Here is a 24,603-nt window from a genome sequence, read left to right as displayed (position 1 = left end):
TCACGCTCGGAAAATATACAAATAACGAGGGGGAAGGGGGACGAGGAGCCCGGGGCCCCCCCCCAAGTCCAAGGTCCCACCCTGAAGCCCCAAACCCCAAGGAATTCACCCCAAAACGAAGGCCCCGGGGGCTCGGGGAGGGGGCTCAGGGGATCCCAAACTGGACGACGAGCTCCTCTTTGGCGTCGACACGGATCTGGGAGAGGGCGCTGAAGGCGTAGGCGGCGACGCGGGACACCTGGGGGCAAGAGACGCCGTTATCCCACGGGAAAAGGACACGGGAGCCACCACGTGGACCTCAAAGCTCCTCCAGATCCAGCTCCATGGTGGGGATCAACCCTTGGAATCAGGGAATGGGTTGAGGTGGAAGGGAGCTCAAAGCTCCTCCAGATCCAGCTCCATGGTTGGGGATCAGCCCTTGGAATCAGGGAATGGGTTGAGGTGGAAGGGAGCTCAAAGCTCCTCCAGATCCAGCTCCATGGTGGGGATCAACCCTTGGAATTGTGGAATGGGTTGGGGTGGAAGGGAGCTCAAAGCTCCTCCAGATCCAGCTCCATGGTGGGGGATCAACCCTTGGAATCAGGGAATGGGTTGAGGTGGAAGGGAGCTCAAAGCTCCTCCAGATCCAGCTCCATGGTAGGGATCAACCCTTGGAATTGTGGAATGGGTTGGGGTGGAAGGGAGCTCAAAGCTCCTCCAGATCCACCTTTGTGGTTGGTGATCCAGCCCTTGGAATTATGGAATGATCTGGGGTGGAAGGGAGCTCAAAGCTCCTCCAGATCCAGCTCCATGGTGGGAGATCAACCCTTGGAGTCATGGAATGGGTTGGGGTGGAAGGGAGCTCAAAGCTCCTCCAGATCCAGCTCCATGGTGGGAGATCAACCCTTGGAGTCATGGAATGGGTTGGGGTGGAAGGGAGCTCAAAGCTCCTCCAGATCCAGCTCCATGGTGGGGATCAACCCTTGGAGTCATGGAATGGGATGAGGTGGAAGGGAGCTCAAAGCTCCTCCAGATCCACCTCCCTGGCTGGGGATCAGCTCTTGGAATCATGGAATGATCTGGGGTGGAAGGGATCTCAAAGCTCCTCCAGATCCAGCTCCATGGTGGGGGATCAACCCTTGGAATCAGGGAATGGGTTGAGGTGGAAGGGAGCTCAAAGCTCCTCCAGATCCAGCTCCATGGTAGGGATCAACCCTTGGAATTGTGGAATGGGTTGGGGTGGAAGGGAGCTCAAAGCTCCTCCAGATCCACCTTTGTGGTTGGTGATCCAGCCCTTGGAATTATGGAATGATCTGGGGTGGAAGGGACCTCAAAGCTCCTCCAGATCCAGCTCCATGGTGGGGGATCAACCCTTGGAGTCATGGAGTGGGTTGAGGTGGAAGGGAGCTCAAAGCTCCTCCAGATCCAGCTCCATGGTGGGGGATCAGCCCTTGGAGTCATGGAATGGGTTGAGGTGGAAGGGAGCTCAAAGCTCCTCCAGATCCACCTTTGTGGTTGGTGAACCCACCCTTGGAATTATGGAATGAGTTGGGGTTGAAGGGACCTCAAAGCTCATGGAATCACGGAATCTAAGCTCCTCCAGATCCAGCTCCATGGTTGGTGAACCAACCTCTGGAATCATGGAATGGGTTGGGTTGGAAGGGACCTCAAAGCAGGGACACCTCCCACTGGATCAGGGGCTCCAAGCTCCATCCAACGTGGCCTTCAACGCCTCCAGGGATGGGACATGGAGTTCTCCAGGTAGCCAGATCCAGTGGGAGCTTCCCTGGAGCCCCTTTCCCTGCTGGAAGCTGCTCCAAGGTCTCCCTGGAGCCTTCTCTTCTCCAGGCTGGACACCCCCAACTCTCCAGCCTGGCCTCCAGGAGGTTCTCCAGCCCTCCCACCATCTCCGGGGCCTCCTCCGGCCTCACTCCAACATCTCCAGGTCCTTCCTGAGCTGAAGACTCCAGAGCTGGACACGGGCTCCAGGTTTGGTCTCACCTGGAGCGGAATCGGGGTGCGGAGAGGGATCTGTTGAGGTTCCTCACCTGCTGGAGGTCGGCGGAGGGGACGGGGTCGCTGGCCAGGACCTGGTGGGGCTGGGTGGTCAGCGAGGGCAGCGGCGGCGGCTTCTTCCAGCGCGTCAGGGAGCTGCTCAGCATGGCCAGGCGCGTGCTGGGGACGCAGAGGAGAAGGCTGGGACGGGGACACCCCGGGGACATCCCCGGGGACACCCTGGGGACACCCTGGGGACACCCAGCAGCTCCGATTCCACCGCAGAACCAGGGTAAGGGGCAAGGAGCTCCACGAGACAGGACCCAGCGGGCTGGAAGAAGGACCAGGACCAAGGAGATGGACCCGATGAGGACCAAGGAACCTGGAAGGAGGACCAGGGAGCCCAGGAGAAGGACCAGGGAGCCCAGAAGAAGGACCAGGACGAAGGAGATGGACGGGGTGAGGACCAAGGAACCTGGAAGAAGGACCAGGGAGCCCAGGAGAAGGACGGGATGAGGACCAGGGAGCCTGGAATGAGGACCAGGACCAAGGAGAGGGATGGGATGAGGACCAAGGAGCCCAGAAGAAGGACCAGGACCGAGGAGATGGACAGGATGAGGACCAAGGAACCTGGAAGAAGGACCAGGGAGCCCAGGAGAAGGACCAGGGAGCCCAGGAGAAGGACGGGATGAGGACCAGGGAGCCTGGAATGAGGACCAGGACCAAGGAGATGGACCCGATGAGGACCAAGGAACCTGGAAGAAGGACCAGGGAGCCCAGAAGAACCCGGACCAAGGAGATGGATGGGATGAGGACCAAGGGACCTGGAATGAGGACCAGGACCGAGGAGATGGACCCGATGAGGACCAGGGAGCCTGGAATAACAACCAGGACCGCGGAGATGGACCCGATGAGGATCAGGGAGCCCGGAATAAGGACCAGGGAGCCCGGAATAAGAACCAGGACCGAGGAGATGGACCTGATGAGGACCAAGGAGCCCAAAAGAAGGACCAGAACCAAGGAGCCCAGAAGAAGGACCACAACCAAGGAGAGGGATGGGATGAAGATCAAGGAACCTGGAATAAGGACCAAGGGGCCCAGATGAGGGCTCAGAGCTGGATGGGACACGGACCGAGGAGCTGGGACGAGGACCAGGGAGCCCAGAATAAGGACCAGGACCAAGGAAATGGACAGGACAAGAACCAAGGAGCCTGGAATAAGGACCAGGACCAAGGAGATGGACCTGATGAGGATCAGGGAGCCGGGAATAAGGACCAGGACCGAGGAGCCTGGAATATGGACCACAGAGGCCGGAATAAGGACCAGGACCAAGAAGCCAGATGGGATGAAGACCAAGAGACCCAATGAGACATGGACCAAGGAGCCTGGAATAAGGACCAGGGAGCCCAGAAGAAGGACCAGGACCAAGGAGGCCGGAAAAGGGCTCGGAGCTGGGTGGGACACAGACCGAAGAGCTGGAACGAGGACCAGGGAGCCCGGAATAAGGACCAGGAGCGAAGAGATGGACCCGATGAGGACCAGGGAGCCGGGAATAAGGACCAGGGAGCTGGGAATAAGGACCAGGACCGAGGAGATGGACCCGATGAGGACCAGGGAGCTCAGAATAAGGACCAGGACCAAGGAGAGGGATGGGATGAGGACCAAGGAGATGGAGCAGATGAGGACCAGGGAGCCTGGAATAAGGACCAGGACTGAGGAGATGGACCCAATGAGGACCAGGGAGCTGGGAATAAGGACCAGGACCGAGGAGATGGACCCGATGAGGACCAGGGAGCCGGGAATAAGGACCAGGACCGAGGAGATGGACCTGATGAGGACCAGGGAGCCGGGAATAAGGACCAGGACCGAGGAGATGGACCGGACAAGAACCAAGGAGGCTGGAATAAGGACCAAGGAACCCAATGGGACACAGTCCAAGGAGCCTGGAATATGGACCACAGAGCCCAGAATAAGGACCAGGACCAAGAAGCCAGATGGGATGAAGACCAAGAGACCCAATGGGACATGGACCAAGGAGCCTGGAATATGGACCAGGGAGCCCGGAATAAAGACCAGGACCAAGGAGGCCGGACAAGGGCTCAGAGCTGGGTGGGACACGGACCGAAGAGCTGGAACGAGGACCAGGGAGCCCAGAATAAGGACCAGGAGCGAAGAGATGGACCCGATGAGGACCAGGGAGCTGGGAATAAGGACCAGGAGCGAGGAGATGGACCCGATGAGGACCAGGAAGCCCAGAAAGAGGATAGGATGAGGACCAGGGAGCCTGGAATAACGACGAGGACCAAGGAGATGGACCCAATGAGGACCAGGGAGCCCAAAATAAGGACCAGGAGCGAGGAGATGGACCCGATGAGGACCAGGGAGCCGGGAATAAGGACCAGGACCGAGGAGATGGACCCGATGAGGACCAGCGAGCCTGGAATAAGGACCAGGAGCGAGGAGATGGACCCGATGAGGACCAGGGAGCCGGGAATAAGGACCAGGTCGGGCTGAGAAGGTCCCACCTGTACTGCCGGGCCCGGTCCATGTACTCGTGCTGCTCCATGCCCTGCGAATCCGCCGCCGACACGTCGATGATGTTGCTGAGGAGACACAAGCGAGAAGGTCCCGTTGGAGGGAAACCAGCAGCTCCACCTCCCCTGGTGGGTTGGGAGTCACGGAAGGGGTTGGTTGGACCTCAAAGCCCACCCAGATCCACCTCTTGGTGTCTTAGACCTTCAAACCATGGAATGGGTTGGGTTGGAAGGGACCTCAAAGCCCACCCAGATCCACCTCTTGGTGGCTCAGCTGCTCCCACAACCTCGTTCTCCAGCTCCTCAAGGTTCCTCTTGCCCTGAAGGCCCCTCAGCTGCTCCCACACCCTCCTTCTCCAGCTCCTCAAGGTTCCTCTTGCCCTGAAGGCCCCTCAGCTGCTCCCACAACCTCCTTCTCCAGCTCCTCAAGGTTCCTCTTGCCCTGAAGGCCCCTCAGCTGCTCCCACACCCTCCTCCTCCAGCTCCTCAAGGTTCCTCTTGCCCTGAAGGCCCCTCAGCTGCTCCCACAACCTCCTTCTCCAGCTCCTCGAGGTTCTTCTTCCCCTGAAGGCCCCTCAGCTGCTCCCACAACCTCCTTCTCCAGCTCCTCAAGGTTCCTCTTGCCCTGGAGGCCCCTCAGCTGCTCCCACAACCCTTGTTCTCCAGCTCCTCAAGGTTCCTCTTGCCCTGAAGGCCCCTCAGCTGCTCCCACAACCTCCTTCTCCAGCTCCTCGAGGTTCTTCTTCCCCTGAAGGCCCCTCAGCTGCTCCCACAACCTCCTTCTCCAGCTCCTCAAGGTTCCTCTTGCCCTGAAGGCCCCTCAGCTGCTCCCACACCCTCCTCCTCCAGCTCCTCAAGGTTCCTCTTGCCCTGAAGGCCCCTCAGCTGCTCCCACCACCTCCTTCTCCAGCTCCTCAAGGTTCTCCTTGCCCTGAAGGCCCCTCAGCTGCTCCCACACCCTCCTTCTCCAGCTCCTCGAGGTTCCTCTTGCCCTGGAGGCCCCTCAGCTGCTCCCGCCACCTCGTCCTCCAGCTCCTCAAGGTTCTCCTTGCCCTGAAGGCCCCTCAGCTGCTCCCACCACCTCCTTCTCCAGCTCCTCAAGGTTCTCCTTGCCCTGAAGGCCCCTCAGCTGCTCCCACCACCTCGTCCTCCACCCCTCGAGGTCCCCCCGCCCCGGGGTCTCACATGGCGGTCTTGGCGAGGATGGAGGAGAGCAGGGCCTGCTCGTCGGTGCGGGCGGCCGGGACGCTCTGGTAACTCTGCTCGGGGCCCCCGGGGGCCTTGCTGGGGGGGCTGCCCCCCGGCTCCAGCAGCCGCTTCGTCTCCTCCTCCTGCGGGGACACCCCGAAACCCCGAACCCCAAACCTCTGAGCCCCTGACACCCCCAAACCCCGACACCCCCAAACCTCTGAGCCCCCTGACACCCCCAAACCCCGACACCCCCAAACCTCTGAGGCCCTGAGCCCCCAAACCCCGACACCCCCAAACCTCTGAGCCCCCTGACACCCCCAAACCCCGACACCCCCAAACCTCTGAGCCCCTGAGCCCCCAAACCCCGACACCCCCAAACCTCTGAGTACCCTGACACCCCCAAACCCCGACACCCCCAAACCTCTGAGGCCCTGAGCCCCCAAACCCCGACACCCCCAAACCTCTGAGCCCCCTGAGCCCCCAAACCCCGACACCCCCAAACCTCTGAGCCCCTGACACCCCCAAACCCCGACACCCCCAAACCTCTGAGCCCCTGACACCCCCAAACCCCGACACCCCCAAACCTCTGAGCCCCTGACACCCCCAAACCCCGACACCCCCAAACCTCTGAGCCCCTGACACCCCCAAACCCCGACACCCCCAAACCTCTGAGCCCCTGACACCCCCAAACCCCGACACCCCCAAACCTCTGAGCCCCCTGACACCCCCAAACCCCGACACCCCCAAACCTCTGAGCCCCTGACACCCCCAAACCCCGACACCCCCAAACCTCTGAGGCCCTGAGCCCCCAAACCCCGACACCCCCAAACCTCTGAGCCCCCTGAGCCCCCAAACCCCGACACCCCCAAACCTCTGAGGCCCTGAGCCCCCAAACCCCGACACCCCCAAACCTCTGAGCCCCCTGAGCCCCCAAACCCCGACACCCCCAAACCTCTGAGCCCCTGACACCCCCAAACCCCGACACCCCCAAACCTCTGAGCCCCTGACACCCCCAAACCCCGACACCCCCAAACCTCTGAGCCCCCTGACACCCCCAAACCCCGACACCCCCAAACCTCTGAGCCCCTGAGCCCCAAAACCCCGACACCCCCAAACCTCTGAGCCCCCTGACACCCCCAAACCCCGACACCCCCAAACCTCTGAGCCCCTGAGCCCCCAAACCCCGACACCCCCAAACCTCTGAGTACCCTGACACCCCCAAACCCCGACACCCCCAAACCTCTGAGGCCCTGAGCCCCCAAACCCCGACACCCCCAAACCTCTGAGCCCCCTGAGCCCCCAAACCCCGACACCCCCAAACCTCTGAGCCCCTGACACCCCCAAACCCCGACACCCCCAAACCTCTGAGCCCCTGACACCCCCAAACCCCGACACCCCCAAACCTCTGAGCCCCCTGACACCCCCAAACCCCGACACCCCCAAACCTCTGAGCCCCTGACACCCCCAAACCCCGACACCCCCAAACCTCTGAGGCCCTGAGCCCCCAAACCCCGACACCCCCAAACCTCTGAGCCCCCTGAGCCCCCAAACCCCGACACCCCCAAACCTCTGAGGCCCTGAGCCCCCAAACCCCGACACCCCCAAACCTCTGAGCCCCCTGAGCCCCCAAACCCCGACACCCCCAAACCTCTGAGCCCCCTGAGCCCCCAAACCCCGACACCCCCAAACCTCTGAGCCCCCTGAGCCCCCAAACCCCGACACCCCCAAACCTCTGAGCCCCTGAGCCCCAAAACCCCGACACCCCCAAACCTCTGAGCCCCTGAGCCCCAAAACCCCGACACCCCCAAACCTCTGAGTACCCTGACACCCCCAAACCCCGACACCCCCAAACCTCTGAGCCCCTGACACCCCCAAACCCCGACACCCCCAAACCTCTGAGCCCCCTGACACCCCCAAACCTCTGAGCCCCTGAGCCCCCTCCCCTCACCCTCTAACCCCCTCCCCTCCCCCTCTATCCCCTCCCCTCCCCCTCTAACCCCTCCCCTCCCCCTCTAACCCCTCCCCTCCCCCCCAACCCCCTCCCCTCACCCTCTAACCCCTCCCCTCGCCCCCCAACCCCCTCCCCGGCCCCGGTACCTGGTCGGAGGCCTCGTTCTCGCTGCTGTAGCAACAGCCCATGGCGGCGGCGCCACCGCGGGCTCCGGTAGCGGCCCGGGCCGCGCCGGTCACGTGACCGCGACGGGACTGAGGAGTGGGGGGTGTAAACCGGAAGGGGGGGAGGGGAGACGCCACGTGACCGGGCGGCGCCGTCACGTGATAAGGAAGGAACGCGCCCACCCAGCGGAGCAGGCGTCACGTGACCGCGGAAAAGAAGGGCCGCGGTCCAATCGCCGCGCGGCGCGGGCGTCACGTGATCAAGGGAAACCACACGCCTCTTCCTACCTCAGCTGCGCCAGGCGAGGCGCCGTCACGTGATCAGGGAAGGAGCGGCGTCCTCCAATCCACACGCGGCGCCTGCGTCACGTGACAAAAAGAAGCCCCGCCCACTCCCTATCCCCGGCCTCTCGCCTATAGAGGCGTCGTCACGTGATCAGGGAAGGGGCAGAGCGATCCAATCACCGCGCGGCGCCTGCGTCACGTGATCAGAGGAAACCACGCCCCCTCACACAACACAAACGCCCGGTTCGCCCCTGTCACGTGATCACCCCAGCGTCGAAGTCACGTGACCAGCCCCAGTTATGGGTCCCAGCCCCACAGATCGGTCCCAGCCCCAGTTATGGGTCCCAGCCCCACAGATCCAGCCCCAGTTATGGGTCCCAGCCCCACAGATCCCTCCAGCCCCAGTTATGGGTCCCAGCCCCACAGATCCCTCCCAGCCCCAGTTATGGGTCCCAGCCCCACAGATCCAGCCCCAGTTATGGGTCCCAGCCCCACAGATCCCTCCAGCCCCAGTTATGGGTCCCAGCCCCACAGATCCCTCCAGCCCCAGTTATGGGTCCCAGCCCCACAGATCCCTCCCAGCCCCAGTTATGGGTCCCAGCCCCACAGATCCAGCCCCAGTTATGGGTCCCAGCCCCACAGATCCCTCCAGCCCCAGTTATGGGTCCCAGCCCCACAGATCCAGCCCCAGTTATGGGTCCCAGCCCCACAGATCCCTCCCAGCCCCAGTTATGGGTCCCAGCCCCACAGATCCCTCCAGCCCCAGTTATGGGTCCCAGCCCCACAGATCCCTCCAGCCCCAGTTATGGGTCCCAGCCCCACAGATCCCTCCCAGCCCCAGTTATGGGTCCCAGCCCCACAGATCCCTCCCAGCCCCAGTTATGGGTCCCAGCCCCACAGATCCCTCCAGCCCCAGTTATGGGTCCCAGCCCCACAGATCCAGCCCCAGTTATGGGTCCCAGCCCCACAGATCCCTCCAGCCCCAGTTATGGGTCCCAGCCCCACAGATCCAGCCCCAGTTATGGGTCCCAGCCCCACAGATCCCTCCCAGCCCCAGTTATGGGTCCCAGCCCCACAGATCCAGCCCCAGTTATGGGTCCCAGCCCCACAGATCCCTCCCAGCCCCAGTTATGGGTCCCAGCCCCACAGATCCCTCCAGCCCCAGTTATGGGTCCCAGCCCCACAGATCCAGCCCCAGTTATGGGTCCCAGCCCCACAGATCCCTCCAGCCCCAGTTATGGGTCCCAGCCCCACAGATCCAGCCCCAGTTATGGGTCCCAGCCCCACAGATCCCTCCAGCCCCAGTTATGGGTCCCAGCCCCACAGATCCCTCCAGCCCCAGTTATGGGTCCCAGCCCCACAGATCCCTCCCAGCCCCAGTTATGGGTCCCAGCCCCACAGATCCCTCCAGCCCCAGTTATGGGTCCCAGCCCCACAGATCCCTCCCAGCCCCAGTTATGGGTCCCAGCCCCACAGATCCAGCCCCAGTTATGGGTCCCAGCCCCACAGATCCCTCCCAGCCCCAGTTATGGGTCCCAGCCCCACAGATCCAGCCCCAGTTATGGGTCCCAGCCCCACAGATCCCTCCCAGCCCCAGTTATGGGTCCCAGCCCCACAGATCCCTCCCAGCCCCAGTTATGGGTCCCAGCCCCACAGATCCCTCCAGCCCCAGTTATGGGTCCCAGCCCCACAGATCCCTCCCAGCCCCAGTTATGGGTCCCAGCCCCACAGATCCCTCCCAGCCCCAGTTATGGGTCCCAGCCCCACAGATCCCTCCAGCCCCAGTTATGGGTCCCAGCCCCACAGATCCCTCCCAGCCCCAGTTATGGGTCCCAGCCCCACAGATCCCTCCAGCCCCAGTTATGGGTCCCAGCCCCACAGATCCCTCCCAGCCCCAGTTATGGGTCCCAGCCCCACAGATCCAGCCCCAGTTATGGGTCCCAGCCCCACAGATCCCTCCAGCCCCAGTTATGGGTCCCAGCCCCACAGATCCAGCCCCAGTTATGGGTCCCAGCCCCACAGATCCCTCCCAGCCCCAGTTATGGGTCCCAGCCCCACAGATCCCTCCAGCCCCAGTTATGGGTCCCAGCCCCACAGATCCCTCCCAGCCCCAGTTATGGGTCCCAGCCCCACAGATCCCTCCAGCCCCAGTTATGGGTCCCAGCCCCACAGATCCCTCCCAGCCCCAGTTATGGGTCCCAGCCCCACAGATCCAGCCCCAGTTATGGGTCCCAGCCCCACAGATCCCTCCCAGCCCCAGTTATGGGTCCCAGCCCCACAGATCCAGCCCCAGTTATGGGTCCCAGCCCCACAGATCCCTCCAGCCCCAGTTATGGGTCCCAGCCCCACAGATCCAGCCCCAGTTATGGGTCCCAGCCCCACAGATCCCTCCAGCCCCAGTTATGGGTCCCAGCCCCACAGATCCAGCCCCAGTTATGGGTCCCAGCCCCACAGATCCCTCCCAGCCCCAGTTATGGGTCCCAGCCCCACAGATCCCTCCAGCCCCAGTTATGGGTCCCAGCCCCACAGATCCCTCCCAGCCCCAGTTATGGGTCCCAGCCCCACAGATCCAGCCCCAGTTATGGGTCCCAGCCCCACAGATCCCTCCCAGCCCCAGTTATGGGTCCCAGCCCCACAGATCCAGCCCCAGTTATGGGTCCCAGCCCCACAGATCCCTCCAGCCCCAGTTATGGGTCCCAGCCCCACAGATCCCTCCAGCCCCAGTTATGGGTCCCAGCCCCACAGATCCCTCCAGCCCCAGTTATGGGTCCCAGCCCCACAGATCCAGCCCCAGTTATGGGTCCCAGCCCCACAGATCCCTCCAGCCCCAGTTATGGGTCCCAGCCCCACAGATCCCTCCCAGCCCCAGTTATGGGTCCCAGCCCCACAGATCCCTCCCAGCCCCCCAGGTCCCTCCCCTCCCCCCGTATCGCGGCTCGTTCCGTTTCTCGTGTTTCTCCATCAATTATTGATCTCGAGGTTATCGATTTCGAGGTTATTGATCCGCGCGGCACTCGCGGCGCCGTGGGGCACCCGGGCCAGGTGGGCTGTGGGGCTGGGCGTGTGGGGCGACGTGGGGCACAGGGAATGGGATGTGGGGCACAGCGAGTGGGATGTGGGGCGATGGGGGGCAGGGGATGTGGGGCAGGGGGTGTGGGGCTGGGGATTTGGGGTGCTGTGGGGCACTGGGGATGGGATGTGGGGTGATGGGGGTCAGGGGATGTGGGGCTGGGGATGTGGGGCTGGGGATTTGGGGTGCTATGGGGCAGCAGGGGTGGGATGTGGGGCACTGGGAGTGAGATGTGGGGCGATGGGGGGCGGGGGTGGGATGTGGGGCAGGGGGATGTGGGGCTGGGGGGCTGTGGGGCTGCGGGTGTGGGGCTGGGGGTGTGGGGCTGGGGATGTGGGGCTGGGGATGTGGGGCTGGGGGTGTGGGGCTGGGGGTGTGGGGCTGGGGGTGTGGGGCTGGGGATGTGAGGTTCTATGGGGCAGAGAGGGTAGGGTGTGGGGCGCTATGGGGCAAGGGGGGGATGTGGGGGACAGCCTGTGGGACACGACGCTGCCCCATAGCTCCCCATAGCGCCCCATAGCTCCCCATAGCGCCCCATAGCTCCCCATCCTGCCCCATAGCTCCCCATAGCGCCCCATAGCTCCCCATAGCTCCCCATAGCGCCCCATCCTGCCCCATAGCTCCCCATAGCGCCCCATCCTGCCCCATAGCTCCCCATAGCGCCCCATAGCTCCCCATAGCGCCCCATAGCTCCCCATCCTGCCCCATAGCTCCCCATAGCGCCCCATAGTGCCCTGTTCTCCCCCCTCCTGGTCCCTATATGACCCCGTAGTGCCCCGTTCTCCCCCATCCTGGTCCCTATATGACCCCGTAGCGCCCCATTCTCCCCCCTCGTGGTCCCTATATGACCCCGTAGCGCCCCGTTCTCCCCCATCCTGGTCCCTATATGACCCCGTAGCGCCCCGTTCTCCCCCCTCGTGGTCCCTATACGACCCCGTAGCGCCCCGTTCTCCCCCATCCTGGTCCCTATATGACCCCGTAGCGCCCCGTTCTCCCCCCTCGTGGTCCCTATATGACCCCCTAGCGCCCCGTTCTCCCCCCTCGTGGTCCCTATACGACCCCGTAGCGCCCCGTTCTCCCCCATCCTGGTCCCTATATGACCCCGTAGCGCCCCGTTCTCCCCCCTCGTGGTCCCTATACGACCCCGTAGCGCCCCGTTCTCCCCCATCCTGGTCCCTATATGACCCCGTAGCGCCCCGTTCTCCCCCCTCGTGGTCCCTATATGACCCCCTAGCGCCCCGTTCTCCCCCATCCTGGTCCCTATATGACCCCGTAGCGCCCCGTTCTCCCCCCTCGTGGTCCCTATATGACCCCCTAGCGCCCCGTTCTCCCCCCTCGTGGTCCCTATATGACCCCGTAGCGCCCCGTTCTCCCCCCTCGTGGTCCCTATATGACCCCGTAGCGCCCCGTTCTCCCCCATCCTGGTCCCTATATGACCCCGTAGCGCCCCGTTCTCCCCCATCCTGGTCCGTGGGGCCCTCCAGGTCCCTATATGACCCCGTAGCGCCCCGTTCTCCCCCATCCTGGTCCCTATATGACCCCGTAGCGCCCCGTTCTCCCCCATCCTGGTCCCTATATGACCCCGTAGCGCCCCGTTCTCCCCCATCGTGGTCCCTATATGACCCCGTAGCGCCCCGTTCTCCCCCCTCGTGGTCCCTATATGACCCCGTAGCGCCCCGTTCTCCCCGCTCGTGGTCCCTATATGACCCCGTAGTGCCCCGTTCTCCCCCATCGTGGTCCCTATATGACCCCGTAGCGCCCTGTTCTCCCCCATCCTGGTCCCTATATGACCCCGTAGCGCCCCGTTCTCCCCCATCCTGGTCCCTATATGACCCCGTAGCGCCCCGTTCTCCCCCATCCTGGTCCCTATATGACCCCGTAGCGCCCCGTTCTCCCCCATCCTGGTCCCTATATGACCCCGTAGCGCCCCGTTCTCCCCCATCCTGGTCCCTATATGACCCCGTAGCGCCCCGTTCTCCCCCATCCTGGTCCCTATATGACCCCGTAGCGCCCCGTTCTCCCCCCTCGTGGTCCCTATATGACCCCGTAGCGCCCTGTTCTCCCCCATCCTGGTCCCTATATGACCCCGTAGTGCCCCGTTCTCCCCCATCCTGGTCCCTATATGACCCCGTAGTGCCCCGTTCTCCCCCATCCTGGTCCCTATATGACCCCGTAGCGCCCTGTTCTCCCCCATCCTGGTCCCTATATGACCCCGTAGTGCCCCGTTCTCCCCCATCCTGGTCCCTATATGACCCCGTAGTGCCCCGTTCTCCCCCATCGTGGTCCCTATATGACCCCGTAGCGCCCCGTTCTCCCCCATCCTGGTCCCTATATGACCCCGTAGCGCCCCGTTCTCCCCCATCCTGGTCCCTATATGACCCCGTAGCGCCCCGTTCTCCCCCCTCGTGGTCCCTATATGACCCCGTAGCGCCCCGTTCTCCCCCATCCTGGTCCCTATATGACCCCGTAGCGCCCTGTTCTCCCCCATCCTGGTCCCTATATGACCCCGTAGTGCCCCGTTCTCCCCCATCCTGGTCCCTATATGACCCCGTAGCGCCCCATTCTCCCCCCTCGTGGTCCCTATATGACCCCGTAGCGCCCCGTTCTCCCCCATCCTGGTCCCTATATGACCCCGTAGCGCCCCGTTCTCCCCCATCCTGGTCCCTATATGACCCCGTAGCGCCCCGTTCTCCCCCCTCGTGGTCCCTATATGACCCCGTAGCGCCCCGTTCTCCCCCATCCTGGTCCCTATATGACCCCGTAGTGCCCCGTTCTCCCCCATCCTGGTCCCTATATGACCCCATAGCGCCCCGTTCTCCCCCATCCTGGTCCCTATATGACCCCGTAGCGCCCCGTTCTCCCCCCTCGTGGTCCCTATATGACCCCGTAGCGCCCTGTTCTCCCCCATCCTGGTCCCTATATGACCCCGTAGTGCCCCGTTCTCCCCCATCCTGGTCCCTATATGACCCCATAGCGCCCTGTTCTCCCCCATCCTGGTCCCTATATGACCCCGTAGTGCCCCGTTCTCCCCCCTCGTGGTCCCTATATGACCCCGTAGCGCCCTGTTCTCCCCCATCCTGGTCCCTATATGACCCCGTAGCGCCCCGTTCTCCCCCATCCTGGTCCCTATATGACCCCGTAGCGCCCCGTTCTCCCCCCTCGTGGTCCCTATATGACCCCGTAGCGCCCCGTTCTCCCCCATCCTGGTCCCTATATGACCCCGTAGCGCCCCGTTCTCCCCCATCCTGGTCCCTATATGACCCCGTAGCGCCCCGTTCTCCCCCATCCTGGTCCCTATATGACCCCGTAGCGCCCCGTTCTCCCCCCTCGTGGTCCCTATATGACCCCGTAGCGCCCCGTTCTCCCCCCTCGTGGTCCCTATATGACCCCGTAGCGCCCCGTTCTCCCCCCTCGTGGTCCCTATATGACCCCGTAGCGCCCCGTTCTCCCCCATCCTGGTCCCTATATGACCCCGTAGCGCCCCGTTCTCCCCCATCCTGGTCCCTATATGACCCCGTAGCGCCCCGTTCTCCCCCCTCGTGGTCCCTATATGACCCCGTAGCGCCCCGTTCTCCCCCCTCGTGGTCCCTATATGACCCCGTAGCGCCCCGTTCTCCCCCCTCGTGGTCCCTATATGACCCCGTAGCGCCCCGTTCTCCCCCATCCTGGTCCCTATATGACCCCGTAGCGCCCCGTTCTCCCCCATCCTGGTCCCTATATGACCCCGTAGCGCCCCGTTCTCCCCCCTCGTGGTCCCTATATGACCCCGTAGCGCCCCGTTCTCCCCCCTCGTGGTCCCTATATGACCCCGTAGCGCCCCGTTCTCCCCCCTCGTGGTCCCTATATGACCCCGTAGCGCCCCGTTCTCCCCCATCCTGGTCCCTATATGACCCCGTAGCGCCCCGTTCTCCCCCATCCTGGTCCCTATATGACCCCGTAGCGCCCCGTTCTCCCCCCTCGTGGTCCCTATATGACCCCGTAGCGCCCCGTTCTCCCCCCTCGTGGTCCCTATATGACCCCGTAGCGCCCCGTTCTCCCCCCTCGTGGTCCCTATATGACCCCGTAGCGCCCCGTTCTCCCCCATCCTGGTCCCTATATGACCCCCTAGCGCCCCGTTCTCCCCCCTCCTGGTCCCTATATGACCCCTTAGCGCCCCGTTCTCCCCCCTCGTGGTCCCTATATGACCCTGTAGCGCCCCGTTCTCCCCCATCATGGTCCCTATATGACCCCGTAGCGCCCCGTTCTCCCCCATCCTGGTCCCTATATGACCCCGTAGCGCCCCGTTCTCCCCCATCATGGTCCGTGGGGCCCTCCAGGTCCCTATATGACCCCGTAGCGCCCCGTTCTCCCCCATCATGGTCCATAGGGCCCTCCAGGTCCCTATACGACCCCGTAGCGCCCCGTTCTCCCCCATCCTGGTCCGTGGGGCCCTCCAGGTCCCCCTATGGCCCCGTAACGCCCGCGGGATGGTGCCGCTGGCGCTGGCGCTGGTGCCGCTGGCGCTGACGCTGCTGCTGCGCTACCGGCACCACGTGGCTCTGCTGTGGCGCGCGGGGCCGGCGCGGTGGCTGCGCGACCGCCTGTCGGGGCTGCGGCCCGAGGAGAGGGCCCTGCGCTTCCTGCTCCAGCACGCGCTGCCCGGCGACCCCGACCACGTCCTCGGCACCCTCGACCGCTGGGGGCTCCAGCGCGAGCACCTGCCCTGCCTCGGGCCACAGAAAGGTCGCTGGAGGACGTCGACGGGGTGGGAAGAAGGTTGAGGGGGTCGCCGTTCCTCTAGAAGGGTCATGGCACCTTTGGATTGGTGGTGGAACCATTGAGGGGGTCGCGGTTCCTCTAGAATGGCCATGGGACCTTTGGATTGGTGGTGGAACCATTGAGGGGGTCGCCATTCCTCTAGAAGGGTCAGAGACCCTTTGGATTGGTGGTGGAACCATTGAGGGGGTCGCGGTTCCTCTAGAATGGTCAGAGACCCTTTGGATTGGGGGTGGAACCATGGAGGGGGTCGTGGTTCCTCTAGAAGGGTCAGAGACCTTTGGATTGGTGGTGGAACCATTGAGGGGGTCGCGGTTCCTCTAGAATGGTCAGAGACCCTTTGGATTGGTGGTGGAACCATTGAGGGGGTCGCCGTTCCTCTAGAAGGGTCAGAGACCCTTTGGATTGGTGGTGGAACCATGGAGGGGGTCACGGTTCCTTTAGAAGGGTCATGGGACCTTTGGATTGGTGGTGGAACCATTGAGGGGGTCGCGGTTCCTCTAGAAGGGTCAGAGACCCTTTGGATTGGTGGTGGAACCATTGAGGGGGTCGCGGTTCCTCTAGAATGGTCAGAGACCCTTTGGATTGGTGGTGGAACCATTGAGGGGGTCGCGGTTCCTCTAGAAGGGTCATGGGACCTTTGGATTGGTGGTGGAACCATTGAGGGGGTCGCGGTTCCTCTAGAAGGGTCAGAGACCCTTTGGATTGGTGGTGGAACCATTGAGGGGGTCGCCGTTCCTCTAGAAGGGTCACGGGACCTTTGGATTGGTGGTGGAACCATTGAGGGGGTCACGGTTCCTCTAGAATGGCCAGAGACCCTTTGGATTGGTGGTGGAACCATGGAGGGGGTCGCAGTTCCTCTAGAATGGCCATGGGACCTTTGGGTTGGTGGTGGAACCATTGAGGGCGTCGCGGTTCCTCTAGAAGGGTCAGAGACCCTTTGGATTGGTGGTGGAACCATTGAGGGCGTCGCGGTTCCTCTAGAAGGGTCATGGGACCTTTGGATTGGTGGTGGAACCATTGAGGGGGTCGTGGTTCAATGGTTCTATCACCGTGCCCAGAGCTCTGTAGGTGCCCCCATGGTTCTATCACCCCGTCCAGAGCTCTGTAGGTGCCCCCATGGTTCTATCACCCCGTCCAGAGCTCTGTAGGTGCCCCCATGGTTCCATCACCCCGTCCAGAGCTCTGTAGGTGCCCCCATGGTTCTATCACCCCGTCCAGAGCTCTGTAGGTGCCCCCATGGTTCTATCACCCCGTCCAGAGCTCTGTAGGTGCCCCCATGGTTCTATCACCGTGCCCAGAGCTCTGTAGGTGCCCCCATGGTTCTATCACCCCGTCCAGAGCTCTGTAGGTGCCCCCATGGTTCTATCACCGTGCCCAGAGCTCTGTAGGTGCCCCCATGGTTCTATCACCGTGCCCAGAGCTCTGTAGGTGCCCCCATGGTTCTATCACCCCGTCCAGAGCTCTGTAGGTGCCCCCATGGTTCTATCACCGTGCCCAGAGCTCTGTAGGTGCCCCCATGGTTCTATCACCGTGCCCAGAGCTCTGTAGGTGCCCCCATGGTTCTATCACCGTGCCCAGAGCTCTGTAGGTGCCCCCATGGTTCTATCACCGTGCCCAGAGCTCTGTAGGTGCCCCCATGGTTCCATCACCGTGCCCAGAGCTCTGTAGGTGCCCCCATGGTTCTATCACCCCGTCCAGAGCTCTGTAGGTGCCCCCATGGTTCTATCACCGTGTCCAGAGCTCTGTAGGTGCCCCCATGGTTCCATCACCGTGCCCAGAGCTCTGTAGGTGCCCCCATGATTCTATCACCGTGCCCAGAGCTCTGTAGGTGCCCCCATGGTTCCATCACCGTGCCCAGAGCTCTGTAGGTGCCCCCATGGTTCTATCACCGTGCCCAGAGCTCTGTAGGTGCCCCCATGGTTCTATCACCGTGCCCAGAGCTCTGTAGGTGCCCCCATGGTTCTATCACCGTGCCCAGAGCTCTGTAGGTGCCCCCATGGTTCTATCACCCCGTCCAGAGCTCTGTAGGTGCCCCCATGGTTCTATCACCGTGCCCAGAGCTCTGTAGGTGCCCCCGTGGTTCTATCACCCCGTCCAGAGCTCTGTAGGTGCCCCCATGGTTCTATCACCGTGTCCAGAGCTCTGTAGGTGCCCCCGTGGTTCTATCACCCCGTCCAGAGCTCTGTAGGTGCCCCCATGGTTCTATCACCCCGTCCAGAGCTCTGTAGGTGCCCCCATGGTTCCATCACCCCGTCCAGAGCTCTGTAGGTGCCCCCATGGTTCTATCACCGTGCCCAGAGCTCTGTAGGTGCCCCCATGGTTCTATCACCCCGTCCAGAGCTCTGTAGGTGCCCCCATGGTTCTATCACCCCGTCCAGAGCTCTGTAGGTGCCCCCATGGTTCCATCACCCCGTCCAGAGCTCTGTAGGTGCCCCCATGGTTCTATCACCCCGTCCAGAGCTCTGTAGGTGCCCCCATGGTTCTATCACCGTGCCCAGAGCTCTGTAGGTGCCCCCATGGTTCTATCACCCCGTCCAGAGCTCTGTAGGTGCCCCCATGGTTCCATCACCCCGTCCAGAGCTCTGTAGGTGCCCCCATGGTTCTATCACCGTGTCCAGAGCTCTGTAGGTGCCCCCATGGTTCTATCTCCGTGCCCAGAGCTCTGTAGGTGCCCCTGTGGTCCCGTGCCCCCCTCGGGAGGTGACGCTGTCCCCGTGTGGCGCAGGTGGCATCGTGGAGCGGCTGGTGCGTGCGCGGGGCCCGCGGTGGGCGCTGCAGCTGGGCGCGGGCAGCGGCTACGAGGCGGTGCTGCTGGCGCGGTCGCTGCCCCCCGGCGCCCGCCTGCTCGCCCTGGAGCCCGACCCCCGGCGCGCCGAGGTGGCCCGAGCCGTGCTGCGCCTCGCCGGCTTCCACCCGCCCGCCGTGAGTGACCAGGACCCTCACCCTGACCCCTGATCCTGACCCCTAATCCTGACCCTGACCCCTCACCCTGACCCCTAATCCTGACCCTGACCCCTCACCCTGACCCCTAATCCTGACCCTGACCCCTCACCCAGACCCCTCACCCAGACCCCTAACCCTAAATCCTAACCCTCACCCTGGCCCCTAACCCTGACCCTGACCCCTGATCCTGACCCTGACCCCTGACCCTGACCCCTCACCCTGACCCCTCACCCAGACCCCTAACCCTAAATCCTAACCCTCACCCTGACCCTGACCCCTGACCCTAAACCCTGACCCCTAACCCCTGACCCTAACCCGCACCCTGACCCTAAACCCTCACCCTGACCCCTAACCTTAACCCTCACCCTGACCCTAACCCCTAACCCTGACCCTGACCCCTGACCCCTAATCCTGACCCTGACCCCTAATCCTAACCCTCACCCTGACCCTGACCCCTCACCCAGACCCCTAACCCTAAATCCTAACCCTCACCCTGACCCTGACCCCTCACCCTGACCCCTAACCCTAAATCCTAACCCTCACCCTGACCCCTGACCCCTGACCCTAAACCCTGACCCTAAACCCTGACCCCTAACCCCTGACCCTAAACCCTCACCCTGACCCCTAACCCTAAATCCTAACCCTCACCCTGACCCTGACCCCTAACCCTGACCCCTAACCCTGACCCTGACCCCTAATCCTGACCCTAATACTGACCCTGACCCCTAACCCTGACCTCTAACCCTAAATCCTAACCGTCACCCTGACCCTGACCCTAACCCTGACCCCTGACCCTGACCCCTGACCCCTCACCCTGACCCCTCACCCTGACCCCTAATCCTGACCCTGACCCCTCACCCAGACCCCTCACCCAGACCCCTAACCCTAAATCCTAACCCTCACCCTGACCCTGACCCCTGACCCCTGACCCTAAACCCTGACCCTAAACCCTGACCCCTAACCCCTGACCCTAACCCGCACCCTGACCCTAAACCCTCACCCTGACCCCTAACCTTAACCCTCACCCTGACCCTAACCCCTAACCCTGACCCTGACCCCTGACCCCTAATCCTGACCCTGACCCCTAATCCTAACCCTCACCCTGACCCTGACCCCTCACCCAGACCCCTAACCCTAAATCCTAACCCTCACCCTGACCCTGACCCCTCACCCTGACCCCTAACCCTAAATCCTAACCCTCACCCTGACCCCTGACCCCTGACCCTAAACCCTGACCCTAAACCCTGACCCCTAACCCCTGACCCTAAACCCTCACCCTGACCCCTAACCCTAAATCCTAACCCTCACCCTGACCCTGACCCCTAACCCTGACCCCTAACCCTGACCCTGACCCCTAATCCTGACCCTAATACTGACCCTGACCCCTAACCCTGACCTCTAACCCTAAATCCTAACCGTCACCCTGACCCTGACCCCTAACCTTAACCCTCACCCTGACCCTAACCCTAAACCCTGACCCTAAACCCTGACCCTAAACCCTGACCCTGACCCCTAACCTTGACCCTGACCCTCACCCTAACCCTGATCCTAACCCCTAACCCTGACCCTGACCCCTAACCCTAAACCCTAACCCTGACCCTAATCCCTAACCCCTGGCCCCTAACCATAACCCCTAACCCTAATCCTGACCCTGACCCCTAACCCTAAACTCTAACCCCAACCTTAAGCCCTAACCCCAAACTCTAACCCTAACCCCGACCCCTGACCCTAACCATCCCTCGCAGACCGTGTCCCACCGTGCTCCCAGCCCAGATCCCTCCTGCGTGGGTCCTTCCCCACCACCATCCCACCCCAGATCCCTCGCCGGATCCCTCTCCTGCTCCCCATCTCCCTCCAGATCCCTCTCTGGATCCCTTCCCTTCACCAGGTCCCTTCCCTGCTCCAGATCCTTCTCCGGCTCCCTTCCCTGCTCCTTTCCTTCTCCAGATCCCACCCCAGATCCCTCTCTTGATCCCTTCCCTTCCCCAGATCCCTCTCCAGATCCCTCCCCCTCTGCTTTCCTTCTCTGGATCCCACCCTAGTTCCCCCCCCCACTCCCTCTCTGGAGCCCTTCCCCACTCCTTCCCCTCCCCAGCTCCATCTCCACGTTCCTTCCCTGCTCCAGATCCTTCTCCAGATCCCACCCCAGATCCCTTCCCTTCCCCAGATCCCCCTCCCCCTCCAGGCCCCTCTCTGGATCCCTTCCCTGCTCCTTTCCTTCTCCAGATCCCACCCCAGATCCCCCTCCCAATCCAGATCCCCCTCCAGCTCCCTCTCCCACTCCAGCCCCCCCCCCGGCCCCTCTCCAGCTCCCTTCCCTCCCCAGATCCCTCTCCAGATCCCTCTCCTGCTCCAGATGCCCCCCCAGGCCCCTCTCTGGCTCCCTTCGCTGTTCCTTTCTCCCTCCAGATCCCACCCCAGATCCCTCTCCAGATCCCTTCCCTGCACCAGATCCCGCTCCGGCTCCCTTCCCTGCTCCTTTCCCTCTCCAGATCCCACCCCAGATCCCTGTTCTGCTCCAGATTCCCCCCCAGGCCCCTCTCCGGCTCCTTTCCCTGCTCCATTCCCCCTCCAGATCCCGTCCCCTCCCCAGATCCCCCTCCAGCTCCCTTCCCTGCTCCAGATCCCACCCCAGATCCCCCTCCAGATCCCTCTCCTGCTCCAGATCCCCCCCAGGCCCCTCTCCAGATCCCTTCCCCTCCCCAGCTCCCTCCCCAGCTCCAGATTCCCCTCCAGATCCCCCTCCAGGCCCCTCTGCAGCTCCCTTCCCTTCCCCAGATCCCCCTCCAGATCCTGTCCCCTCCCCAAATCCCTCTCCAGATCCCTTCCCTGCTCCAGATCCCCCCCAGGCCCCTCTCTGGCTCCCTTCCCTCTTCCGATCCCACCCCAGATCCCTCTCCAGAACCCTCCCCAGCTCCAGATCCCCCCCCAGGCCCCTCTCCAGCTCCCTTCCCTGCTCCTTTCCCTCTCCAGATCCCACCCCAGATCCCTCTCCTGCTCCAGAGCCCCCCCAGGCCCCTCTCTGGCTCCCTTCCCTGCTCCTTTCTCCCTCCAGATCCCCCTCCAGGCCCCTCTCCAGCTTCCTTCCCTGCTCCTTTCCTTCTCCAGATCCCAGCCCAGATCCTGATCCAGATCCCCTTCCAGATCCCTCTCCTGCCCCAGATCCCTTCCCTGCTCCAGATCCTTCTCTGGCTCCCTTCCCTGCTCCCTTCCCTCTCCAGATCCTTCTCCTGCTCCAGCTGCCCCCCCAGGCCCCTTTCCAGCTCCCTTCCCTGCTCCTTTCTATCCCCAGCTCCCTCTCCAGATCCCTCTCCTGCTCCAGATCCTCCCCCCAGGCCCTTCTCCAAATCCCAGCCCAGATCCCTCTCCAGGCCCCTCTCCGGCTCCCTCCCCTTCACCAGCTCCCTCCCCGGCTCCATCCCCAGCTCCAGATCCCCCCCCAGCCCCAGATCCCCCCCAGATCCCTCTGCAGCTCCGTCCCCAGCTCCAGATCCCACCCCAGATCCCTCTCGAGATCCCTTCCCTGTTCCTTTCCCTCTCCATATCCTACCCCAGATCCCACCCCAGATCCCCCTCCAGCTCCCTCCCCAGCTCCAGCTCCCCCTCCAGGCCCCTCTCCAGATCCCTTCCCTTCCCCAGATCCCCCTCCGGCTCCATCCCCAGCTCCAGATCCCCCTCCAGGCCCCTCTCCAGACCCCTTCGCTCTCCAGATTCCTCCCCAGCTCCAGATCCCCCTCCAGGCCCCTCTCCAGATCCCTACCCTCTCCAGATCCCACCCCAGATCCCACCCCAGATCCCTCTCCAGCTCCAGATCCCACCCCAGATCCCTCTCCAGCTCCAGATCCCACCCCAGATCCCTCTCCAGCTCCAGATCCCACCCCAGATCCCTCTCCAGCTCCAAATTCCCCCCCAGATCCCTCTCCAGATCCCTCTCCAGCTCCAGTTCCCAGCCCAGATCCCACCCCAGATCCCTTCCCTGCTCCAGATCCCAGCCCAGATCCCGCTCCAGATCCCTCTCCAGCTCCAGATCCCAGCCCAGATCCCTCTCCAGATCCCTTCCCTCTCCAGATCCCCCCCCAGATCCCTCTCCAGATCCCTTCCCTGCTCCAGATCCCTCCCCAGATCACTCTCCAGCTCTGTCCCCAGCTCCAGATCCCCCTCCAGGCCCCTCTCCAGCTCCCTTCCCTCTCCAGATCCCTCCCCAGCTCCAGATCCCACCCCAGATCCCACCCCAGATCCCTCTCCAGCTCAAGATCCCAGCCCAGATCCCACCCCAGCTCCCTCTCCAGCTCCAGATCCCACCCCAGATCCCTCTCCAGCTCCCTCCCCAGCTCCAGATCCCACCCCAGATCCCTTCCCTGCTCCAGATCCCACCCCAGATCCCTCTCCAGATCCCTCTCCAGCTCCAGATCCCACCCTAGATCCCTCTCCAGATCCCTCTCCCGCTCCAGATCCCACCCTAGATCCCTCTCCCGCTCCAGATCCCACCCTAGATCCCTCTCCAGCTCCCTCCCCAGCTCCAGATCCCACCCTAGATCCCTCTCCAGCTCCCTCTCCAGCTCCAGATCCCACCCCAGATCCCTCTCCAGATCCCTCTCCAGCTCCAGATCCCAGCCCAGATCCCTCTCCAGATCCCTTCCCTCTCCAGATTCCCCCCCCAGATCCCTCTCCAGAACCCTCTCCCAATCCAGATCCCCCCCAGGCCCCTTTCCAGCTCCCTTCCCTCTCCAGATCCCACCCCAGCTCCCTCTCCAGACCCCTTCCCTGCTCCAGATCCCTCCCCAGATCCCTCTCCAGCTCCGTCCCCAGCTCCAGATCCCCCTCCAGGCCCTTCTCCAGCTCCCTTCGCTCTCCAGATCCCACCCCAGATCCCTCTCCAGATCCCACCCCAGCTCCCTTCCCTCTCCAGATCCCACCCCAGCTCCCTCTCCAGCTCCAGATCCCACCCCAGATCCCTCTCCAGCTCCCTCCCCAGCTCCAGATCCCACCCCAGATCCCTTCCCTGCTCCAGATCCCACCCCAGATCCCTCTCCAGATCCCTCTCCAGCTCCAGATCCCACCCTAGATCCCTCTCCAGATCCCTCTCCCGCTCCAGATCCCACCCTAGATCCCTCTCCCGCTCCAGATCCCACCCTAGATCCCTCTCCAGCTCCCTCCCCAGCTCCAGATCCCACCCTAGATCCCTCTCCAGCTCCCTCTCCAGCTCCAGATCCCACCCCAGATCCCTTCCCTGCTCCAGATCCCTCCCCAGCTCCAGATCCCCCCCCAGCTCCCTCTCCAGCTCCCCCCCCCAGCTGGCGGTGCCCCCGGGCGTCCCCCCCGGCAGGTGCAGGTGCTGCAGGGCCGCGCGGCCGCGCTGCTGCCGGGGCTGCGGGCGCGGGGGCGGCTGCCGCCGGCCGAGCTGGTGCTGCTGGCGCACGGCGAGCGCCGCTTCCTGCGCCTCCTGCTGCTGCTGGAGAGGCAGCGGCTGCTGGCGCCGGGAGCCACCGTGCTGGCCCACCACGTGCTGTTCCCCGGGGCGCCGCGCCTGCTGCAGTACGTGCGCTCCTGCCCGCGCTACCGCTGCCGCCTGCACCGCGCCGCCCTCGAGTTCTGCCCCGGCGTCCCCGACGGCGTCGCCGACATCCGCTTCGCCGGCTACGCCTGACGCCGGCGCCCGGGAGCCGCTGCCGTGGCTACGGAGGAGCCGGGGAACCGGGACGCGGGGATCCGCTGGGATCCGCTGAACCAGGA

The 24,603-nt window shown here is 63.5% G+C and overlaps 2 protein-coding genes across 2 annotated transcripts; one reads left to right on the top strand and one right to left on the bottom strand.

Annotated features, from left to right (window-relative positions):
• LAMTOR1 (late endosomal/lysosomal adaptor, MAPK and MTOR activator 1) lies at nucleotides 1-7,923 on the bottom strand. The gene is made up of 5 exons (XM_069882890.1): nucleotides 7,797-7,923; nucleotides 5,694-5,839; nucleotides 4,500-4,577; nucleotides 2,028-2,154; nucleotides 1-238 (listed from the first exon to the last, which is right to left on the bottom strand). The coding sequence occupies exons 1-5, from the start codon at nucleotides 7,836-7,838 to the stop codon at nucleotides 146-148; spliced, it is 486 nt and encodes a 161-aa protein (XP_069738991.1). The 5' UTR covers nucleotides 7,839-7,923; the 3' UTR covers nucleotides 1-145.
• A 3,181-nt stretch (nucleotides 7,924-11,104) lies between these two features.
• Nucleotides 11,105-24,517, top strand: LOC138735028 (transmembrane O-methyltransferase homolog). The gene is made up of 4 exons (XM_069882892.1): nucleotides 11,105-11,141; nucleotides 15,606-15,891; nucleotides 18,653-18,849; nucleotides 24,197-24,517. The coding sequence occupies exons 2-4, from the start codon at nucleotides 15,636-15,638 to the stop codon at nucleotides 24,515-24,517; spliced, it is 774 nt and encodes a 257-aa protein (XP_069738993.1). The 5' UTR covers nucleotides 11,105-11,141; nucleotides 15,606-15,635.
• The last annotated feature ends 86 nt before the right edge of the window (nucleotides 24,518-24,603 follow it).

Source organism: Phaenicophaeus curvirostris, unplaced genomic scaffold (assembly GCF_032191515.1).
Source record: "Phaenicophaeus curvirostris isolate KB17595 unplaced genomic scaffold, BPBGC_Pcur_1.0 scaffold_387, whole genome shotgun sequence".
Classification (NCBI taxonomy): Eukaryota; Metazoa; Chordata; class Aves; order Cuculiformes; family Cuculidae; genus Phaenicophaeus; species Phaenicophaeus curvirostris.
Note: the sequence above shows the minus strand (reverse complement) of the source record. Positions and strands in the feature narration are given on the sequence as shown.